This window comes from Andrographis paniculata, unplaced genomic scaffold (genome assembly GCF_009805555.1).
Source record: "Andrographis paniculata isolate CXL003 unplaced genomic scaffold, ASM980555v1 Contig78END, whole genome shotgun sequence".
In the NCBI taxonomy this organism is placed as follows: Eukaryota; Viridiplantae; Streptophyta; class Magnoliopsida; order Lamiales; family Acanthaceae; genus Andrographis; species Andrographis paniculata.
Window position 1 is genome coordinate 1360735 of NW_026137615.1, and position 17593 is coordinate 1378327.

The window sequence follows — 17593 nt, forward strand, 5'->3', positions numbered from 1 at the left end:
CATATGTAAAATTATATCCAATGTTATTATTATTACTAACAGGTAACTTGTGTTATGCGCTGCTATTTTATATACTTCCTCCGTCCCACATATTATATTCATATTGTCGTTTCTGTCCGTCCCACATACCGTGTCCATATTGCCGTCCCACATACCATGTTACTTTCCTTTTTTGGAAAATGATTATATATTTTAATCTTATTTTAAACTTTTTAATTAATTTTTTTTTAATTTTAATTAACTAATTAGTTATCTTAATCTTAATTTATAATTATTTATATTATAAGATAGTTATTTTCACTAATATATTCTTAATTATTTACTAATTATACCCCTCCTAAAATACCGTGTCTACAGTAACAGACACGGTATGTGAGACGAATAAAGTATTAAATTATAGCGTGAAAAATACCGAAAATATAGTATACCGTCTATATATCATATATAACAAATTCATTTACGATATTATATAAACCAATATTCAGTATATATACATATTAAGGTATATATCAAAATACATAATATAATAAATTAATTATATCAAAATTAAACAAAAATTATTATATTTATATTAAAAATTTTAATTATCATAAATTTCAATACTTTTAGTCATTTTTATTTTTTAGCATAATACACGCACTATACGCGATAAGAATAAATTAAAAAAAAAATTAGATAAAAACTATTATTACAATATATCTTGAAATTTTAAGAAATAGAAAAATAAAAATATTCCGGTACGTGAGTCATAACTGTCGAGGTGTTTTAAAAACATGAACCCATTTTTCATCCCAATCTACTATTATAATGCGATACCTATGAGAAACAATATTCGGTCTTGCAAATATTGAAGACACCAAAATGATTAATGTAAAAACACGATCAATACAAGCATTCAAATAATTTTTGAGCATTGACTTTCTATTTATTCGAAATATAATAAAAATATTTAATACAATTTTTATGTTTTAAAGTTATATATATAAGAATAAAATATACTTGATTTAACATAGATTTAATGTATGAATTTTCAACATAGAATATATATTTGAGATGCCTATAAGATAGTTTTATCATAATAGTTCCATTTAAACTTGATATCTATCATGAATTTAAAAATTTTATATGCTATCAATGTCAATTACTTGAACATGTACAATCATCTGAAAAAAAAATATATCTGCAAATAATATAATCATTTATTTTACATAACATTAATAATACACTCAAACATATATTTAAAATTATATGTAACATCATTGACAAAAGTCATTTAGTCGAATTTGTTTTGCATTTGATATCTTCAATAAGTTTGAAGTTGGGAATATCATTGACATAAAGATTAATAACAATTTCTCTGCACAACAATTGCTTTGAACCTAAATATAATAGCTAAAATTAATATAAAATTAAAATTAAATTTAGAATTAAAATTTTGTTTTATATGTTAAATTTAATTATTCTCACCAATTAGGAAGCTTTTCGCTAAAACCCGTTGATGGATTCATATATATTTTAGTAATATCATGTGTGACATGGACCTATAGTAATTTTAAAAAATTAATATGCAAATAAAAAAAAAATCACAATGTAACATAAATAATCAAATATGATATTAAAATATTAAAATTATATTTATCACAATTGTAATTACATATATATTCAAAAAATTTTACCATGATACCACATGGCTATTGTAATACTCCGGAATTGAATAGTAATATAAGTCGGAAAGGATGTGATACCCCCGATATTGAATAGATGTTAAATAGATTGAATAGACTACTATATTAACAATATGTACATGTAATACCTCCGAAGTTGAATAGTGATATGAGTCAGGGATGATAAAATACCCCTGATGTTGAATAAGAGGTTAAATAGATTGAATAAACTACTCATGTCAACAATGTGCACATTTTTTTTTCGAAAGTTTTACTGAAAGAACTCTAAGTTAAACATATTTGTCTTAAAGTAATTTGAGGATGGGTGATCCTCTGGAAAATCTCTTAGAGGTGCGCGTGAGTGAGGGCATAAGCGCTCTGGAAGGACTCGTGTTGACCGTAGGGCCAGTCTACGACATCCCGACATGCGTAGTTTGTGAGCCGAAGTGGTGTCATAGCTATAGAGTAGTATTTCTTGGGAAAATAATCTCTAGTTTTTCACCATCGTTCATAGCAATTTTGGAACGTACTTAATTTCGCGCATTAGAAAACCACAACGAGATAAATACCAATCACCCATGTCAACAACCAATTCGAATATATCTACACAACAATTTAATATAATAAGATAAAATTTAATATTAGAAAACCATTGTATATGAATGTATGTATATCTAAACATACTAATAAGTTTATCTTCTCTATTTACATGGCACTATAACTTATTTAGAGGGACCATTGTGAAATTCTCGTGAAAATATGAATTTATCAAATATTGTATAAATTTATTTGTACATTTATTTGAGGCATAAAATATTCAATATGAAAACCATGAAAAAAATTAAATATTTATTTTTCTATTATGCATTTCTTAAATCTATTCATTTTTTTTTTTCTTTGCAAAAGGAATTAAGTTTTGAAAACCAATTTTGTTTTTCTGCTATTAATTTTTTTTCTTCTAAGTCATCTAATTGAATTTGAAATTTAGGATTTATGATTACATTTATCTCATTTTTTATTCCAGACATTGTTGGTGATGAAGGTGGTCAATTTATGGATTATGGAATATGAGTTCTATAATTAAATCGTAATGAATTTTCTAAATGAATTGACCTAGTTCTTTACGAAAAATGATTGCCTAGAGGTTTCATTTATTTTTAAGGAAGATATAAAAGATGAATAATTTGTTGAAGATATTTCTACGTAAGAATTAAACATAAGAAGGATTGAATAATTTATTTTTCTTCTTTATTTGTTGGATTTAAGTTAAATTTTGAATTTAATTGAGAGGTCATTAACCTAAAATTAATTATACATATTATTGCAAAGTTTTTACTTAATTTTTCAAATTCGTCTCATTTTTAAATAAATGTCTAATACTAATGGATCCGTTAAGTCCATCGAAAAATTTGGTGAACAACTATAATATATTAGACCATTGCAAGTATTAGTTTGAATCGTAACTATTAATGAAGTTTTGTAACAGTTTAATATTTTGTCTCTTAAAGTTAAATAAATATATTGGAATATCTACACTAGATGAACTAAAGGTTTTATAATCATTTGAATTAGCCCAAAATGTATATACCTATATCATTTACTTATATATTTTCGTAAAGACGTCGTGGATAATAAAGGACGTGTTTGATATTCTTCTTGAATTGATTGAATTTTTTCATGATTTTTTTTTATAAAAAAATGTTGTTTTACAATCGAATGAACATATTGAATATATTGTTTCTATATTTTGACTAAGAATTGTCTACTTTGAATAATTAATAAGAGCATGAATTTCGTAACTGTGAATAACGATCATAGTTTTACATTAGAGGAGTTGAAAAATATTTTTTTTTAAAAAAAAAAAAAAAATTATTAGCCATTTTATCTTGTATATCTTCTAATTAATTATGCTAGCATATATATAAAATAGCAATTCAACATATAAAGAAAGCAAACACTAACAAGTAAAGAATTACATACTTAAAAAATATTTGTGTATATTTACTATATTACTCTTATTTAATCTAAACATTTTAATAATACATCTGTTGGTATGCTAAAATAAAAAACTCAAATCTTAAATAAAAATATGCTCCTTATGTTCCAATTCTAAATACTCATTCCGTTCCATTTTTCATTTTCGTCCGTCCCAAAATAAGGGTATAACTAGGGATGTCAACGGGGCGGGTTTGGGACGGGTTCTGCAGGCCCCGAGACCCGCCCCGCTAGAAAATATTAGGCTCCGAGACACGCCCCGCTTTGCTTCCACCCGGCCCAGGACCCACCCCGCCCCGAACCCTCTGGGTTCGAGGCCAACCCGACAAACTCGTTTTTTTTTTTTAAATATATAATAATAAATATTTTTTTAACAATCGAATACTAAAACAAATAACATTAAAAACACAAAAAAATATCTAAAAACAATCAAATATTGATCCATAAAAATAAGATAAATAAATAAATAATATATTTTTATTATATAAATATACATATATTAGGTATAATAATTTTAAAAAATTATTTGGAGCAGACAACTAATTGAATTTTATATTTAAGATTATTTAAGTAAATAAATAATATATTTTTATTATATAAATGTACATATATATTAGTTATAATAATTTTAAAAAATATCTGGGTTCGGGTCCCGGTCCGGGTTGGAGCGGATTTTTAGTAAAACCCATAACCCGCCCCGAACCCGGCCGGGTTTAAAATTTTAAATCCACAACCCACCCCGAAACATATTATTTAGACCCGAACCCGCCCCATTAAGAGCGGGTCCGGGGCTAACCCGCCCCATTTGACATCCCTAGGTACAATGGCCTAATTTAGTAATTGTACTACCTACCTAACATAATAAATACCTTTCCAACTTACAATATATTACACAAATGTCACCACATTTATATTATACAATGCTAATAAGAATATTTTCGTCTTTTTTACTACAACTCAATATAATATTAATATAAAAAAATTTACGTGCAAAAAGTAAACATTACTCTTTATATGAGAAGAGGGAATATTATTTTTACCATTTTGTCCGTCTCACTCAAAAATACCATATTTACTATTTTAGCAAAAATAATCATACACTAATACCAAAAATATATCTTTAACTTTTATTATACTATTACACATATTATTACTTTATACAAAAAAATCAAATAGCAAAAGTATCCAAATATCTTACATTTTTCATGACATAATAAAATATTATTATGTTTTAATTACTGTAAAAACAAAAAAAAAATACGCTTGAATGAAATGAAGATAGAATTATATTAAACAGAATTAACCGGAGAAGATACATTTAGAGGTGAATATTCACATATATAATTTGGATTTTACCGAATTCAAATCAATTCTAAAATTCAAATTTTTAACAAAATATTAATTGAAACCGAACCAAATTATTCAAAGAAATTTTGAAAATCCAAAATCTAAAATTCAAAATGCAAACAAAACTAAAAATATATAATATATTCAATAATTCGATATCAGATTTAAAATAAATAAATAAATAATTTAGTAAACAAATAATATCAAACAAATAAAAAAAATAAAGGCATTGACAAAATTATCTAGGTGAGTTCATTTTTATACTTAGATAAATGTATTTTTTATGTTAAATATTAAAAAAAATTATGGGTAAAGCACATATAGACTATATTTTTAATATAATTCATCTAAAATTGTGTCATTAAAAATTAATGATTGAACAAACCTCTATTATAAATAGTTACAAATAAACACTCATTTCGTCCCAAAGCAATACATCTATGTTGCTATTTTCCTTCGTCACAAAACAATAATCTTGTTTATATTTTTAATAATTAGCTCCCCACGTTTTTACAAACTAGCCCACATTTTCACAATAATTACATAAAAATAAAAGCATTTGGATCTTTTTATATGCTCAATATTAATATAATACTATTATTTTTTAATTCTTGTACCCATATCTAATGTCTCTATTATTTTGGGACAAAGAAAATATTAAATACAAAAAATTTCAAATAAGAATTACAAAAAGTGCAATACACATTCTCATATGAATATTTCAATATATTCCCAAATTTGAATTTTCACTATACCAATCCATCCATAAATCTAAAATTAAAATTTTTTTTCAATCTGATCCGATCACTAAAAATTCAGACCAAATCTTCTGTCCATTAACACACTCTATCTGCCTATCTCAACACACACAATTTATATACATACACACGTGTGCATGTATATATATTATGTACGTGGGGATAGAGGGATAGAATTTATTTTGTGGGAGGCTAAAAACTTTAAATTTTGATTTGATTCATATCAAATTTTCTCCTACATATAATAAGATAGCTACACCATTAATAAAAGCACAAAACAAATCAAAAGAAAACATGAATGGCGGTGCAAAACAAGAATAGGATCTAATATGATCTAATCTACCTACTTGATAAACGATGATTTCACTTCATGCCACAGACAAAATAAGGAATCCAATGAATCATTATTGTCGGACAAGGATTCATTTACCTTAATCTTTGAAACAGAGACCACCGATTTCATCCACTCTTCATGCATCGTCGAGAACTTGTCCCTTTCCTCGCTCGACCTGAAGCTTTCTCCAACCATTTCCTTCATAACTCCCCTCGCTTTTCCCGCTGCTTCGATCACCGGCCTCGGAATCCCGGCCATCTGCGCTACCTGCATCCCGTAGCTCTCCGGGCTTGCTCCCGAGACTAGTTTGTAGAGAAAGACCAGGCGATGATGGTCTGATGTCGGGTCGAAACAACAGGCCATGTGTTGCAGCTTTACACGAGGATGGGAGGCGAACTCCTTTGTGAGAGGGTGGTAATGGGTCGCAAATAGTAGACGGCACTTCACTGACTCGATAAGATGACGAAATACCTGATGAACAAAGCAGTTAATGTTTTAACACATTAGCAGCAACATTTGGTCAGCTCCTGAAAGTTTAAACTTCACTCTCATCCACATCACAGATAACATTTAATCACATATCAATTACGACAAAGTAAATACCTCCTACATTTTTACAAAACTATCATCATTTTTTCACAATAATTACATAAATTAAGGGTATTTTGGTCTTTTAAAAATACTTTTACACCCACTGTCAATGTAATACTATTATTCCTCAGTTCTCTTGCCAATCCCAAATGTCCCTATTGTTTTGGGACGGAGGGAGTATATAAAAGAAGAAAAACATCAGGGAAATCTGATTATCTAAATTTTTTAATGTAACATGGCCACAGTGCCACAAATGAATCCTATACAAACGATTTTGATTTCAACGATGCCATGTCCAGTTTTGTGTTTCAATTCCAGAAGTTCATTTGGTTAACATTCACACCATTACATTAGTTTACTTATATTATAGAATTATAAGATAACTCATCTCACAACTTATGGCAGCAAGAACAAGAACAACTTATTTAGCATGCATAACGTTATATATTAAAATATGTAAACTACCAATATGAAACAACTAACTGTAAAAGCAAAGTTCTATCTTAAGTTTTTTTTAACATCTTTAGCATTTGTTATCACCGTCATCAGAAGCATGATACAACTTTCAGAAAGTTTATTTCCATATTTAAACATAGAAAAAAACATTCAGGAAAGCAAAAGACATCTTACAGCATATGCAATAGCATATCCATCAAAAGTGCTTGTTCCTCTGCCCAATTCATCAAGAAGAACAAGCGAATTCTCTGTAGCGTTCTGCAAAACTGATGCCGTCTCTGTGCACTCAATCAGAAAGGTGCCTACACGGACAAGGTCCATATAATAGTTTGTTATAATCATTTAGTCTACCTTACAGCAGTACAAATTTTATTTAATTGTTAAAAGAGTAGAAGATTTCATACGCCTTGAGACCACTGAATATTGATATTTTGTTAAACAGATAAATAAGAAGAAACAACATTAAGCCTCCGCAGATATGAAAAGGTGAACTTGGTGTAAAATGACCATATGAAAAAGTACCCACTGAATGAGATTGTAATAACTAATGACTGCAAGGAATGCTATAATAAATAGAACTGCATGATACTTCAAGCATATGTTACCTCGGAACCCAAATAAATCATGTTCGATTTGGGCGCTCTACGACTTTTCTATGAATGTCAGAGGCTGAGCCATAGTATTATCATAGCATTATTATATAGAACTTACACTGATAGCCGACTATTTATAAGCTTCATCATAAATCCCTCTTTTTCATTCTCATACAAGTTAATGGTTTGTGTTGGATACTAAGGAATGTACAGATAAAATGTTCCATTTACCTACCTACCAACTTCAGGAATAAACTAATGAAAATAGAACTAACACTACCAGCAGTTAAACGGTAATTTCATCATTTACGTCTACATTCTTCAAAAGCACCCTAAGTTGTTTCTCAAAGAAGTCCATCCAAACAACTTGATTTGGATAAGTGTAATTATTTTTATCATTTTTCTAAACAAACAAGAAAAACTTTTCAAAAGCAAATCAAAACAGTTAAATGTTATACACTTCCAAACTCAACTATATATCATTGCCAGCATACCACTTTATTTCTTTCTTATCTTCTTTATTAAACATTTTTTAGCTTCTAGTTTTGTTTTTGCAAAAAGATAAACTGTTCAAGATAAATACTCACTCTCGCCTGTCATGATTCGATCTGTTGCGCCTAGTCTAGTAAATATAGTGTCCGCCACTGATAGTGTGCACGATTCACAAGGCACAAAGCAGCCCAACTGCAATGAGTAATAAGTGTATTAACTGGGAGCAATTTATTTCAGAAACACAGAACAGTAAAGTGGTAATTATCAGTAAGTGAAGAAAAAAAATACCTGAGCAATTATGACTGCAAGACAAGTTGCACGTAACAGAGTAGATTTCCCACCCATATTTGGCCCAGTTAACAACAATGCGCCTGGATGTTCATTACTTCCATCTCCGCCAAGGTGAACATCATTTGGAACAGGCAATCCACCATTTTCTCCAAGTGCATAAGGATGCCATAGACCTTTCATAGACAGTATAGGGCACACAGCCTCCACAGAAGAATTTGTCGCTTTCGAGTGAGGCAGAACTGTAGGTCTACAAATTGCTCCAGATGCAGAAATTGCAGATATAGCAAAAGATCTCAGTACATCAATGCAACTAATGGCATATATCATTTGGGACCATTCAGCCCCCTTCTCCATAAACAATTCTATCAAAATAGATAATGTTTCAGCTTCTGAGTCTGTAACATTATGATTCTGTCATCACAAAGGAAAAAATAAATGTTATGAGTAGAGCAGACAGTTTATAAAACCAAGAGTGATAAATGGTTAAAGGAGTACAATTGAACACTAATACAAAAGTTAGACCATCAAACAGAACTAGTGAGATTTATTTAGAAATTGCTGAAAGATTAAAGGCGGAACATAATTTCAGTATACTACCAATACAGACAATCTATATAAAGCAAACAAAACTACATATAGTGTCATGGGACACAGGGACAAGGCTTTAATATAAAAAGTGAGGATCACAAGATCATAAGACTTAAAAAATTTTCTTATAGTTTTAGAAAAGGATCTCTGTTGATAAAGACCAATTCTAGGGGCATTCTGATCATCAATCAGTATTCGTGCATTACCAGAGACCTATATTTCATCTCTAATTCTTTAATAGCTGTAATTTGCATGAGAATCACATGTTTATCCAAGCCCTTTCCAAGAGGAATTCCTCACACGTCCTTGCTGCATGGTTAGAGGTAAAAATATGCTTACTATAATTCCACCATCAAGCCATGATTTCTCTACAGAAACCACAGTGAAATTTATTAATTAATTGTGTACAGAGATTCTAGGATGCCTTGACAGATTCTAACATGTCACTTAACGATAGATAAAAAAGAAACCCTTTCCTTTCCTTAGGGAAAGTTTAGAAAGGATCCCAGATCAATATAGTCAACAAAATAATATAATGAAACTAATTAAAATGTTATATATGTCCACACAATATCAAATCAGACCTGGTAATCCGGAAAGTCACTATCTATTGCTGCATCAACTTGAGCAAGGTATTTATCCAGCCCGTCATGTCCACTTAATGTTGGTAGGGTTACAGCTTTTGATAGTAATTTGGTAAAGAGTTCATCTGTTTGCAAGGTCCTCAACATCCCCATGCCAATTTGCAGTCCTTTCACAAGAGTCCCAAAAACTTTTACCTATATAGGATAAAAGTCAGGGAATGAAGCATATATAATTAGGAAGAGGAAAAATAAATAAATAATTAAACTAAAAACAAAATCTTGCAGCGCATCACACATTTTGCCAAAAAGATTATATGAAGCATCTACTCTGAATAAGTTGTATTAAATTCATAAGGGTGGTTATAGTTTAGTTATCAACTGCAGGAAGCAGCCTTGATGGATTTGGCAATCAGAAATGCACATTTTTAACTAAAAGCCAAGGGTGGATCACTGATATCTTCCTATTTTGAAACCATTCTTGTCTTTTTACAGGAATTTCAGGGAAAAACTGAACAGACGAAAAAAATCTTACCCGCTGTTTCAGTATCTTGCTGCCAATTAAAGGTAGCAATATTAAGGAAGAAGACTGAGAGCTGCACTTTACACGTCCAAGCAACCTGTCCAAATCTGGAAGCTTCCGAAGAGATTGAGCAATTTGTAGCACAATTTCTGAATTTTCCATTAACTTCTCAACCACATCCAGCCGCATGTTAATTTTTTCTACATCTTGAAGAGGATGGCACATCCAGTTCCTCAATAATCGCTTACCAAATGTTGTAATGCAATTATTAAGATACTTGTACAGAGTGCCTTAAACAATGTTGTGCACAATTAATCCAGAGAATAAAAGATAAAACAGTGAATGAAGGAGACACAAAAGTAAATTATGTTATTACCTGAAGCACCACCATCAGCATTATTATTAAATATCTCCAGATTTACCATCGTCTGACCATCCATTCTGAGGAAACCTCTATAGACTTCATACGAAAAAATATCTCCATTACGAATGACATCATTTAGCTGCAGAGAAAGAAGATACAATGCCTATAAGAAGAAACATCATTTTTATATTTATCTTCATACTCATTGCGAAGGTCTACTACCATCAGCCGCTTTAGATGACTGATAAGTCCACCCAGTGCACATAATGCAAGATTCCGGTGCATAATCCCATCGACTATGCGATTCCATTTATTAGACGAGCCATTAAAGTGTTTATCTTTCTCAATGGTACTTTCAACTTCCAAAGCTTCGCCAAAAGTATCACTTGGATTCAATAGAGACGGAGCCACTCCTAAGAAATAAAATGTCATCAACATCATTATCATCATAATATTAATTGCTGCACAATCTCTACCATGCAAATTTAATATGCATTATGGTTCAACGTCAACAAGGTCTGTAGTGCTGGAAATACTGCAACTGCAATACAATTTGATAAGATTGACCATAAGACATGAACTAAGCATGTAAAAGATATTATCCTTAAATTCAAATTCAATTTTTGACCGAAAAGAAAGAAATATCACGATGAATAAGTTCAGGGTCAATTATTTTAATGGGTAAGCTAGGAGACTCCCCAGGGAATGCTCAAATATAATAAAAAGATAATTTCTAATCACAAGAAAGTTTTAATGGGTAAGCTAGGAAACTCCCCAGGGAATGCTCAAATATAATAAAAAGATAATTTCTAATCACAAGAAAGCTCCAAAACAACATAAATATATCTTTAGATCACAATTAGCAAATTGACAAATAAATAGTGAATATAAAATATATGACAGGCAAGTTCTTATCACCACTCTAAAACAACAGCAAAAAATTCTTCTTAAAAAAATAACGAACTTGAATAGGATCATCAAAGATCTGCACTAACAATGAAATGATGCCCCCACATATATAGGCAATTGAATGCGTAATTTCGTAGTCACCTGTCAAATTATACTTTTTAAGTGTTCTTTGAGCTTCTTTGGACAGTCCTACAGTGAATATTGACATAATTCAAAATAGAAGTGGGAAAAAGCTTCAGTGATCATTCAAAAAAAATCCATGGTGCTCAATAATTATTTAGATAAAGAACACTTTTTACCTCGACTTTCATAAAGAATTTCCCTTGGCGACACCTAAGGATAATAGTTAAAGAATCATGCATCACAAGGCGAACATTCACAAGTGACTAGATGAACTATAAGAGGTAAAGGAGCATACTTGCACTAGCAAAGCTCCCAAAGCTGCACATGAAGCATCATCAGTGATAGAACCAACCCAGAACTTTAAAGCAGCACAATCCACAAATGCAAACCCAAAACGTGTTGAACCATTCCTCCCCAGGCTATCCTAAAAGCAAAATAAAGGAAAGAAAGCCAGAATAATCAAATATATTATCAAGCATAAATTCTTTTATAGTGTCTCACATCCTACACAACAATCCTGGCATTTTGAAGTCGAATGAAAATGGAAATTGGAAAGTCATATCAACCTCTTTTATCGCAAGAAGATGAATTGCATCAGGACCAATATTCCCGTCACATGATGTGGCAGGAGTGAGTACATGAGTCAACTTTCTTTGAATAACCTGAAAAAAAAAAAAAAAAAAGGGACTTTTTGAAGAAAATGACACATAACAAGTTATGAATGAGAAAACACCTCCATTTCACCATCTCAACATACAACAACCTAATCACCAAGAGAATCAAATCAATGAATGCTGCAACTCATCCCCAAGGTGAATCTCATTTGTTAGGTGCCATCTATTCCACACAGGAGGCATTCGAATCTTGAATGCATACAATGTTTTAATATACATATTATAGAAACTTTTATCTGCATGTGTCATCACAATGTACAAATAAGTTTTGGCTTTCTCAAATTCCTGACTTTTTCAAAACCATATGCTATTCATGCCTTTACACCCATAATAAATATTAAATATATTAATGAAATTACCAGTCAAAACAGCATTTAGTAGGTAAAAAGCAAAAACTCAATCAGGTGGTCAGAAACTTACAGATGTTGAACCCCGGGATTTTGCTTGCTGTGATGTCTCCAACTGTTCTATTCGACCAACTTTGTACCTTCCAAAAAAGAAACAAAGCATCAATGATATATGCGTAAAATTAAGGATAGAAAGATTAATTACCATCCAAATTACAAAGTATACTTTTTCTGCCTTATAATCATAAGTATTCATAAATTGGATTTAAAGGCTTTCACTTCCACATGAAAACACATCCACGTATTAATTAAGAAACCGTAACAAAAATCCTTCACACTTCTGTCACTCTTTCATCATTGTCTAGCAGAGAATCAAATTCATGATCCAGTCTCCCAAAACAGGTACAGAACTTGGTCTTTCACACTTACTAATCACCCAAGCTCACAGATATATATAATCCACCAGCATTGAAAAGATGTAGTAACACTACACCTTGAATTTTGAAAACCTGTTGTTATCCTATTGAGGATACAGCTTGATCCAATATTGAAGCAGGTATACAGTGAGCCTGAGATGTAACAGAGTAACAAACTACCATTCTTGATTATTAGATGTTGGTATTTATCCCTACTCTTTCTTTTCTCATTGCATTTGCCTCAAACATTATGTTCAAGATATGTTCTCTTGATTCTAGCATGAGTTGGTTTATTCCAAGTTGTATCAGAGCAGTCAATATTAGTAACTTGAACATCTATGTACAGTGAGAGTGAAACTGTAGGGTGATAGTCAAAGTGAAACCCTGGAGAAAATAAGGCAAATATTTGCATACTTGAACAACTTAAAGAGAAGAAGGGAATGTAGCAGATGACCCAATCTGGGTGTGAAATTCTCAGATCCAGTCGTCACAATCTATAGTAGGCCTTGTAAAAATACTAAATAATATTATTAACATTGAGTTAAGAGTCATTATCTCCATGCAACTGTTTTCTAGCTTGACATATTCTTGCAAATACTTCTTACATTCACATATACCTCGTAACTTTCTTGACAAAATATAATGAAGTGATATGAACAAAAAGAAGTATCACATTAAACAGAAAGCAATACTAACACCGTTTGAGTGTGAGATTTGTCAGACATCTCTTAAAGATGGCATTGCCACTGTCACTCATACTGTATAACCATTTTTGCAACAAAAAACATATGAAATATGAAAGTTTAAAGGTAATGCTAGTTACAAACCTCAACTTAGAATAAAAATAAAATAAAAACCAAAATAAAAATGAAAACATAATAATAATAGAGAGTGAGAGAGATTTTAAATTGATTTCACATGAGAGATCTATGAAACAAGTAGTCTAGGTTCATCAGAGTCAAGAATACTTCGTTATTGTCAATATCTTAAGCACTAACAGAAAGAAGAATGGGTTCATGAAACTCCCAGAAGTTGGGTTCCTTTTTTATTTTTTTATTTTTATTTTTTCCTTTTGCTGCTTTAATTTAGGCAGCACACATCCACCCTAACACTTCATGCCAATGCTTCTTTTACCAATGAAAATTTAAGTACAAAAGAATCTAAAGTATTATGATGATGCAAACTTGGTAAATTTCCTTACCCCCGAGCTACCAACTTCTGAACAGCATCATCAATTCCACTCTCAGACACACCAACCTACAGGTTAGTAATAAGTTAAAGAAGATCTTCATGAGCCATATTCGTAAAAATAGATATAAAATTTGCACACAGTCACAGGTTAATATCTAGAAACAAACACCCACACGCACATTAGTATAAGTAGAAACAGCACTGGCTTACCTGGCGGCACTTACCCACACCGCTTAGCGTTATTTTCCAATCAAGTTCCTTATGACCAATTTCAGCATCCATTTCATAAAGCTCATAGAATTTACCCTGTATTTCATAATGTGTTATCATTAGTGCATTAGTGTAATGGAAATGTAGACTGCAAAAGAAAACAAAATATTCAAATAAAAAAGAGAGCTGTTTCTTCTACAGTCTACAACACAAAATTGCAATTGCACCACCATACTCCATTTAGTACACATACTAATGAGTAACCATGTCCTAGTTTCACATATTGTTTATTGATTGCATTTCAAATAAATGCACAAGGCATGAAATATATTCCATTTATACACTCTTAATAGATATTAAAACATTAATAACCATGACGTCTTGTGATTAAATGTTTTGAAAGCCATTTTACAGGACCATACATGAATCATATATTTAAATACCATACAACAATTCATTATCACTCTATATTCTCAAGTTCATATAATAGTGTAGTTGCCAAATAATTTCGCATTTTTTTTGAGATCTTAAATTACTACATGAGAGAAGCTTCAGTAACGTTGTTGTTGATTGCCAATGGTTTTAGAAAGAAGTGAAAATAAATTAAAAAACAATAAACGAACCACTTTAAAGAACAGAACCACATCCAAGTATCGACACTTGACGTCCCAATACTGTCTTTGAGATGCTGACATCTTTTTCAAAGCATCAGGGGGGATGTAAAGTGTTTTCTTATCATAAAGAGGATCCCCTAGCTTTCTCCCATTGGCATCCTTGATTCGAGATGGATGAAGCCATTCAAACTTGCTATCAGTTTCAGATTTCTCATCATCATTTCTCTTTAAAACATCAGTAGCCTGCACAAGTTTCGTCCTCTTATTGTCGCCTAGTGAAGAACAATCAGCCCTCTCCTTAAAATTGCAAATATCCTCTTGAACTCTTTTCAATCTAGGAACAAATAGTTTCATCCCAGGAGTGTTTGGCCCAGGAGCATCATCCTCAAGAGTATTTAGCTTTGAACAAGTCTTATTCTCGTTGTCATTTATTATTTTGCCAACACAACAGAGATCTTGCTTGCTGTGTTGCTTGGGAGCAGCACATGAGTTGCCTAAATTTTCTGGTCTATCATGTTTTGGGGGCAGAAAATTGATGCTGGGAATATTTTCAACTTCCATCCTGCACAGGCACACCAAAAAAAGGATAGATTTTAATTTAGTATAAACTTCAGGATGCCATATAAAACTTCATCAGATGCATATCAAAGCCCCATAAAGAAAAGATATTTTGAACACGTACAAAGGCATATAACTTTAAACTAAAACTTTTAGCGCCTAACACCATTACTTTGGTGTTGGTTCCAGCTAACATGGCCATGGTTCTGGGATCAAACCTTATCAGCACAGTTCCAGTTTCTTACATGGATATTTTTACATTTTTATTCTCTTTATTTATTAATTATTTATAACTTATCTTTTTAAATCACATTATACAAAAGCAAAATTTATGTGAGAATGATCTATGATTATATTAATAATGCTTACCAAAATTGTTTAATTATAATAAAGATACATAGATAACACATAAATAATTTACATTTACATATAAAAATTTTATTATATTTTAGTATATAGTATACTGTGTGCAATGATTGTCTCCTGGAACAGGAATGGTGGAGTTCCATCCTATTTTGGAAGTAGAATTGCATCGTGATTGAAACTGTGGCCATCTATGCCTACAAATTGTTATTTTCCTGTTATTTATTTATTTATTTTTTTCAAGACGTTTAGTGTTCATCACCTACTAAACTTAATTGTTTTGCAGTAAATTGTGGAGATTTAGTCGTAGCACTGCAAAGTAACAACGTTATGGAATATGCTAAGCTTTGTAAAATAAAGCATATAGCATACACAGTAAACAAAAATTATTGAACTTAAGTTAACACTCGAACAGCCATCGGCTTCTTATTGTTCTACAATTATACCGAAAATAAAAAATAAATAACGCACCTGGCGTGGAATGAAGAACTTAAACTGCTATCGACTTTTGCGAACTTATGCTTAATACTGGAAAAGAGTGAAGACGGGCCATCAGAAAGGATCTGGCGCGGCACCTTCTCTGGCGGAGTATCTGTTCCTTTGATTTCTTCATCGGAAACATCGAGAATGGCGTTTTTCTCCCCGACAGGGTTGGGCTTTTTGAGGAAGGCCAGTATTGACTTCTGCCTCTGCATTTTGGTGGCGGAGGTAGCAGGAGAGGCGAGGCGGGGGCTGATGTAGGGCGGCTGGGCGGGCAGGGTTTACGACTGAATTGGCGCCAAAGGGAGAGTGCAAAGTATAAATATTGGACGAGGCGCTTTGGAATTTGTTTGCCCCATTATGTGAATATAGATACAGTGTTTGGTAAAGAATTTTTTTTAATAGTTTTTAATTTATATTTGGAAAGAGTTTTTTTTTATTTTAATTTTGTTTATTTTTTATTTATTTTTAAAAAATTATTTATTTATTTTATACATATAAATATATTTTTATTGCAATATTTATTAATTCTTTTTAATTTATTAAATTATAATTTTATTTTTGTAAATTTAAAATAATAATTATTATTAATAATTTACTATAAATTATTTTATTTGTAAAATATATAAATTTATTAAAATTAAATCAAATACAAAAGATAAATATTATTAATTTATTTATATATTTTTTATTATATAAATTTTACATTAAAATTAATAAACAATAATTAATATAACAAAAATATATATATACGAAAGATTTATTATTTTATATTTTACAAAATTTAAATAAAAATTCTTTTTTCTTAAATAAAAATATTTTTTTCAAATTTAAAATATAAGAATAAATACTTTATAATATTTTTATATATTTCAATAATTAATAAAAAAAATACTCTTAAATGTTAAATTAAAATAAATAAAGTTAAATATTTTAAAAATAAATATATAAATATCCTTAATTATCATTTTACGTATAAACAATTAATGTTAAACAGTTATCTCAACTAAAAATTATCGTCTCATTGCCAAAAGCACACTTAAAATATTTAGTTTAATTAATTCCCTAGCAAATTATCTCTTGTTTTGAAGTTAGGTAGTGTTATTAATAATAAATTATTATATTATTCTA

The 17593-nt window shown here is 30.5% G+C and overlaps 1 protein-coding gene across 1 annotated transcript; it reads right to left on the reverse strand.

Annotated features, from left to right (window-relative positions):
• Positions 1 to 6065: 6065 nt before the first annotated feature.
• LOC127240014 (DNA mismatch repair protein MSH7) lies at positions 6066 to 16777 on the reverse strand. The gene is made up of 17 exons (XM_051258437.1): positions 16454 to 16777; positions 15071 to 15623; positions 14448 to 14543; positions 14248 to 14303; positions 12704 to 12770; positions 12176 to 12271; positions 11905 to 12033; positions 11786 to 11819; positions 11628 to 11675; positions 10800 to 10990; positions 10590 to 10716; positions 10226 to 10503; positions 9694 to 9888; positions 8519 to 8932; positions 8326 to 8422; positions 7320 to 7447; positions 6066 to 6569 (listed from the first exon to the last, which is right to left on the reverse strand). Exons 1-17 carry the CDS (start codon positions 16675 to 16677, stop codon positions 6108 to 6110), a joined length of 3195 nt encoding a protein of 1064 aa, XP_051114394.1. The 5' UTR covers positions 16678 to 16777; the 3' UTR covers positions 6066 to 6107.
• Positions 16778 to 17593: the final 816 nt, after the last annotated feature.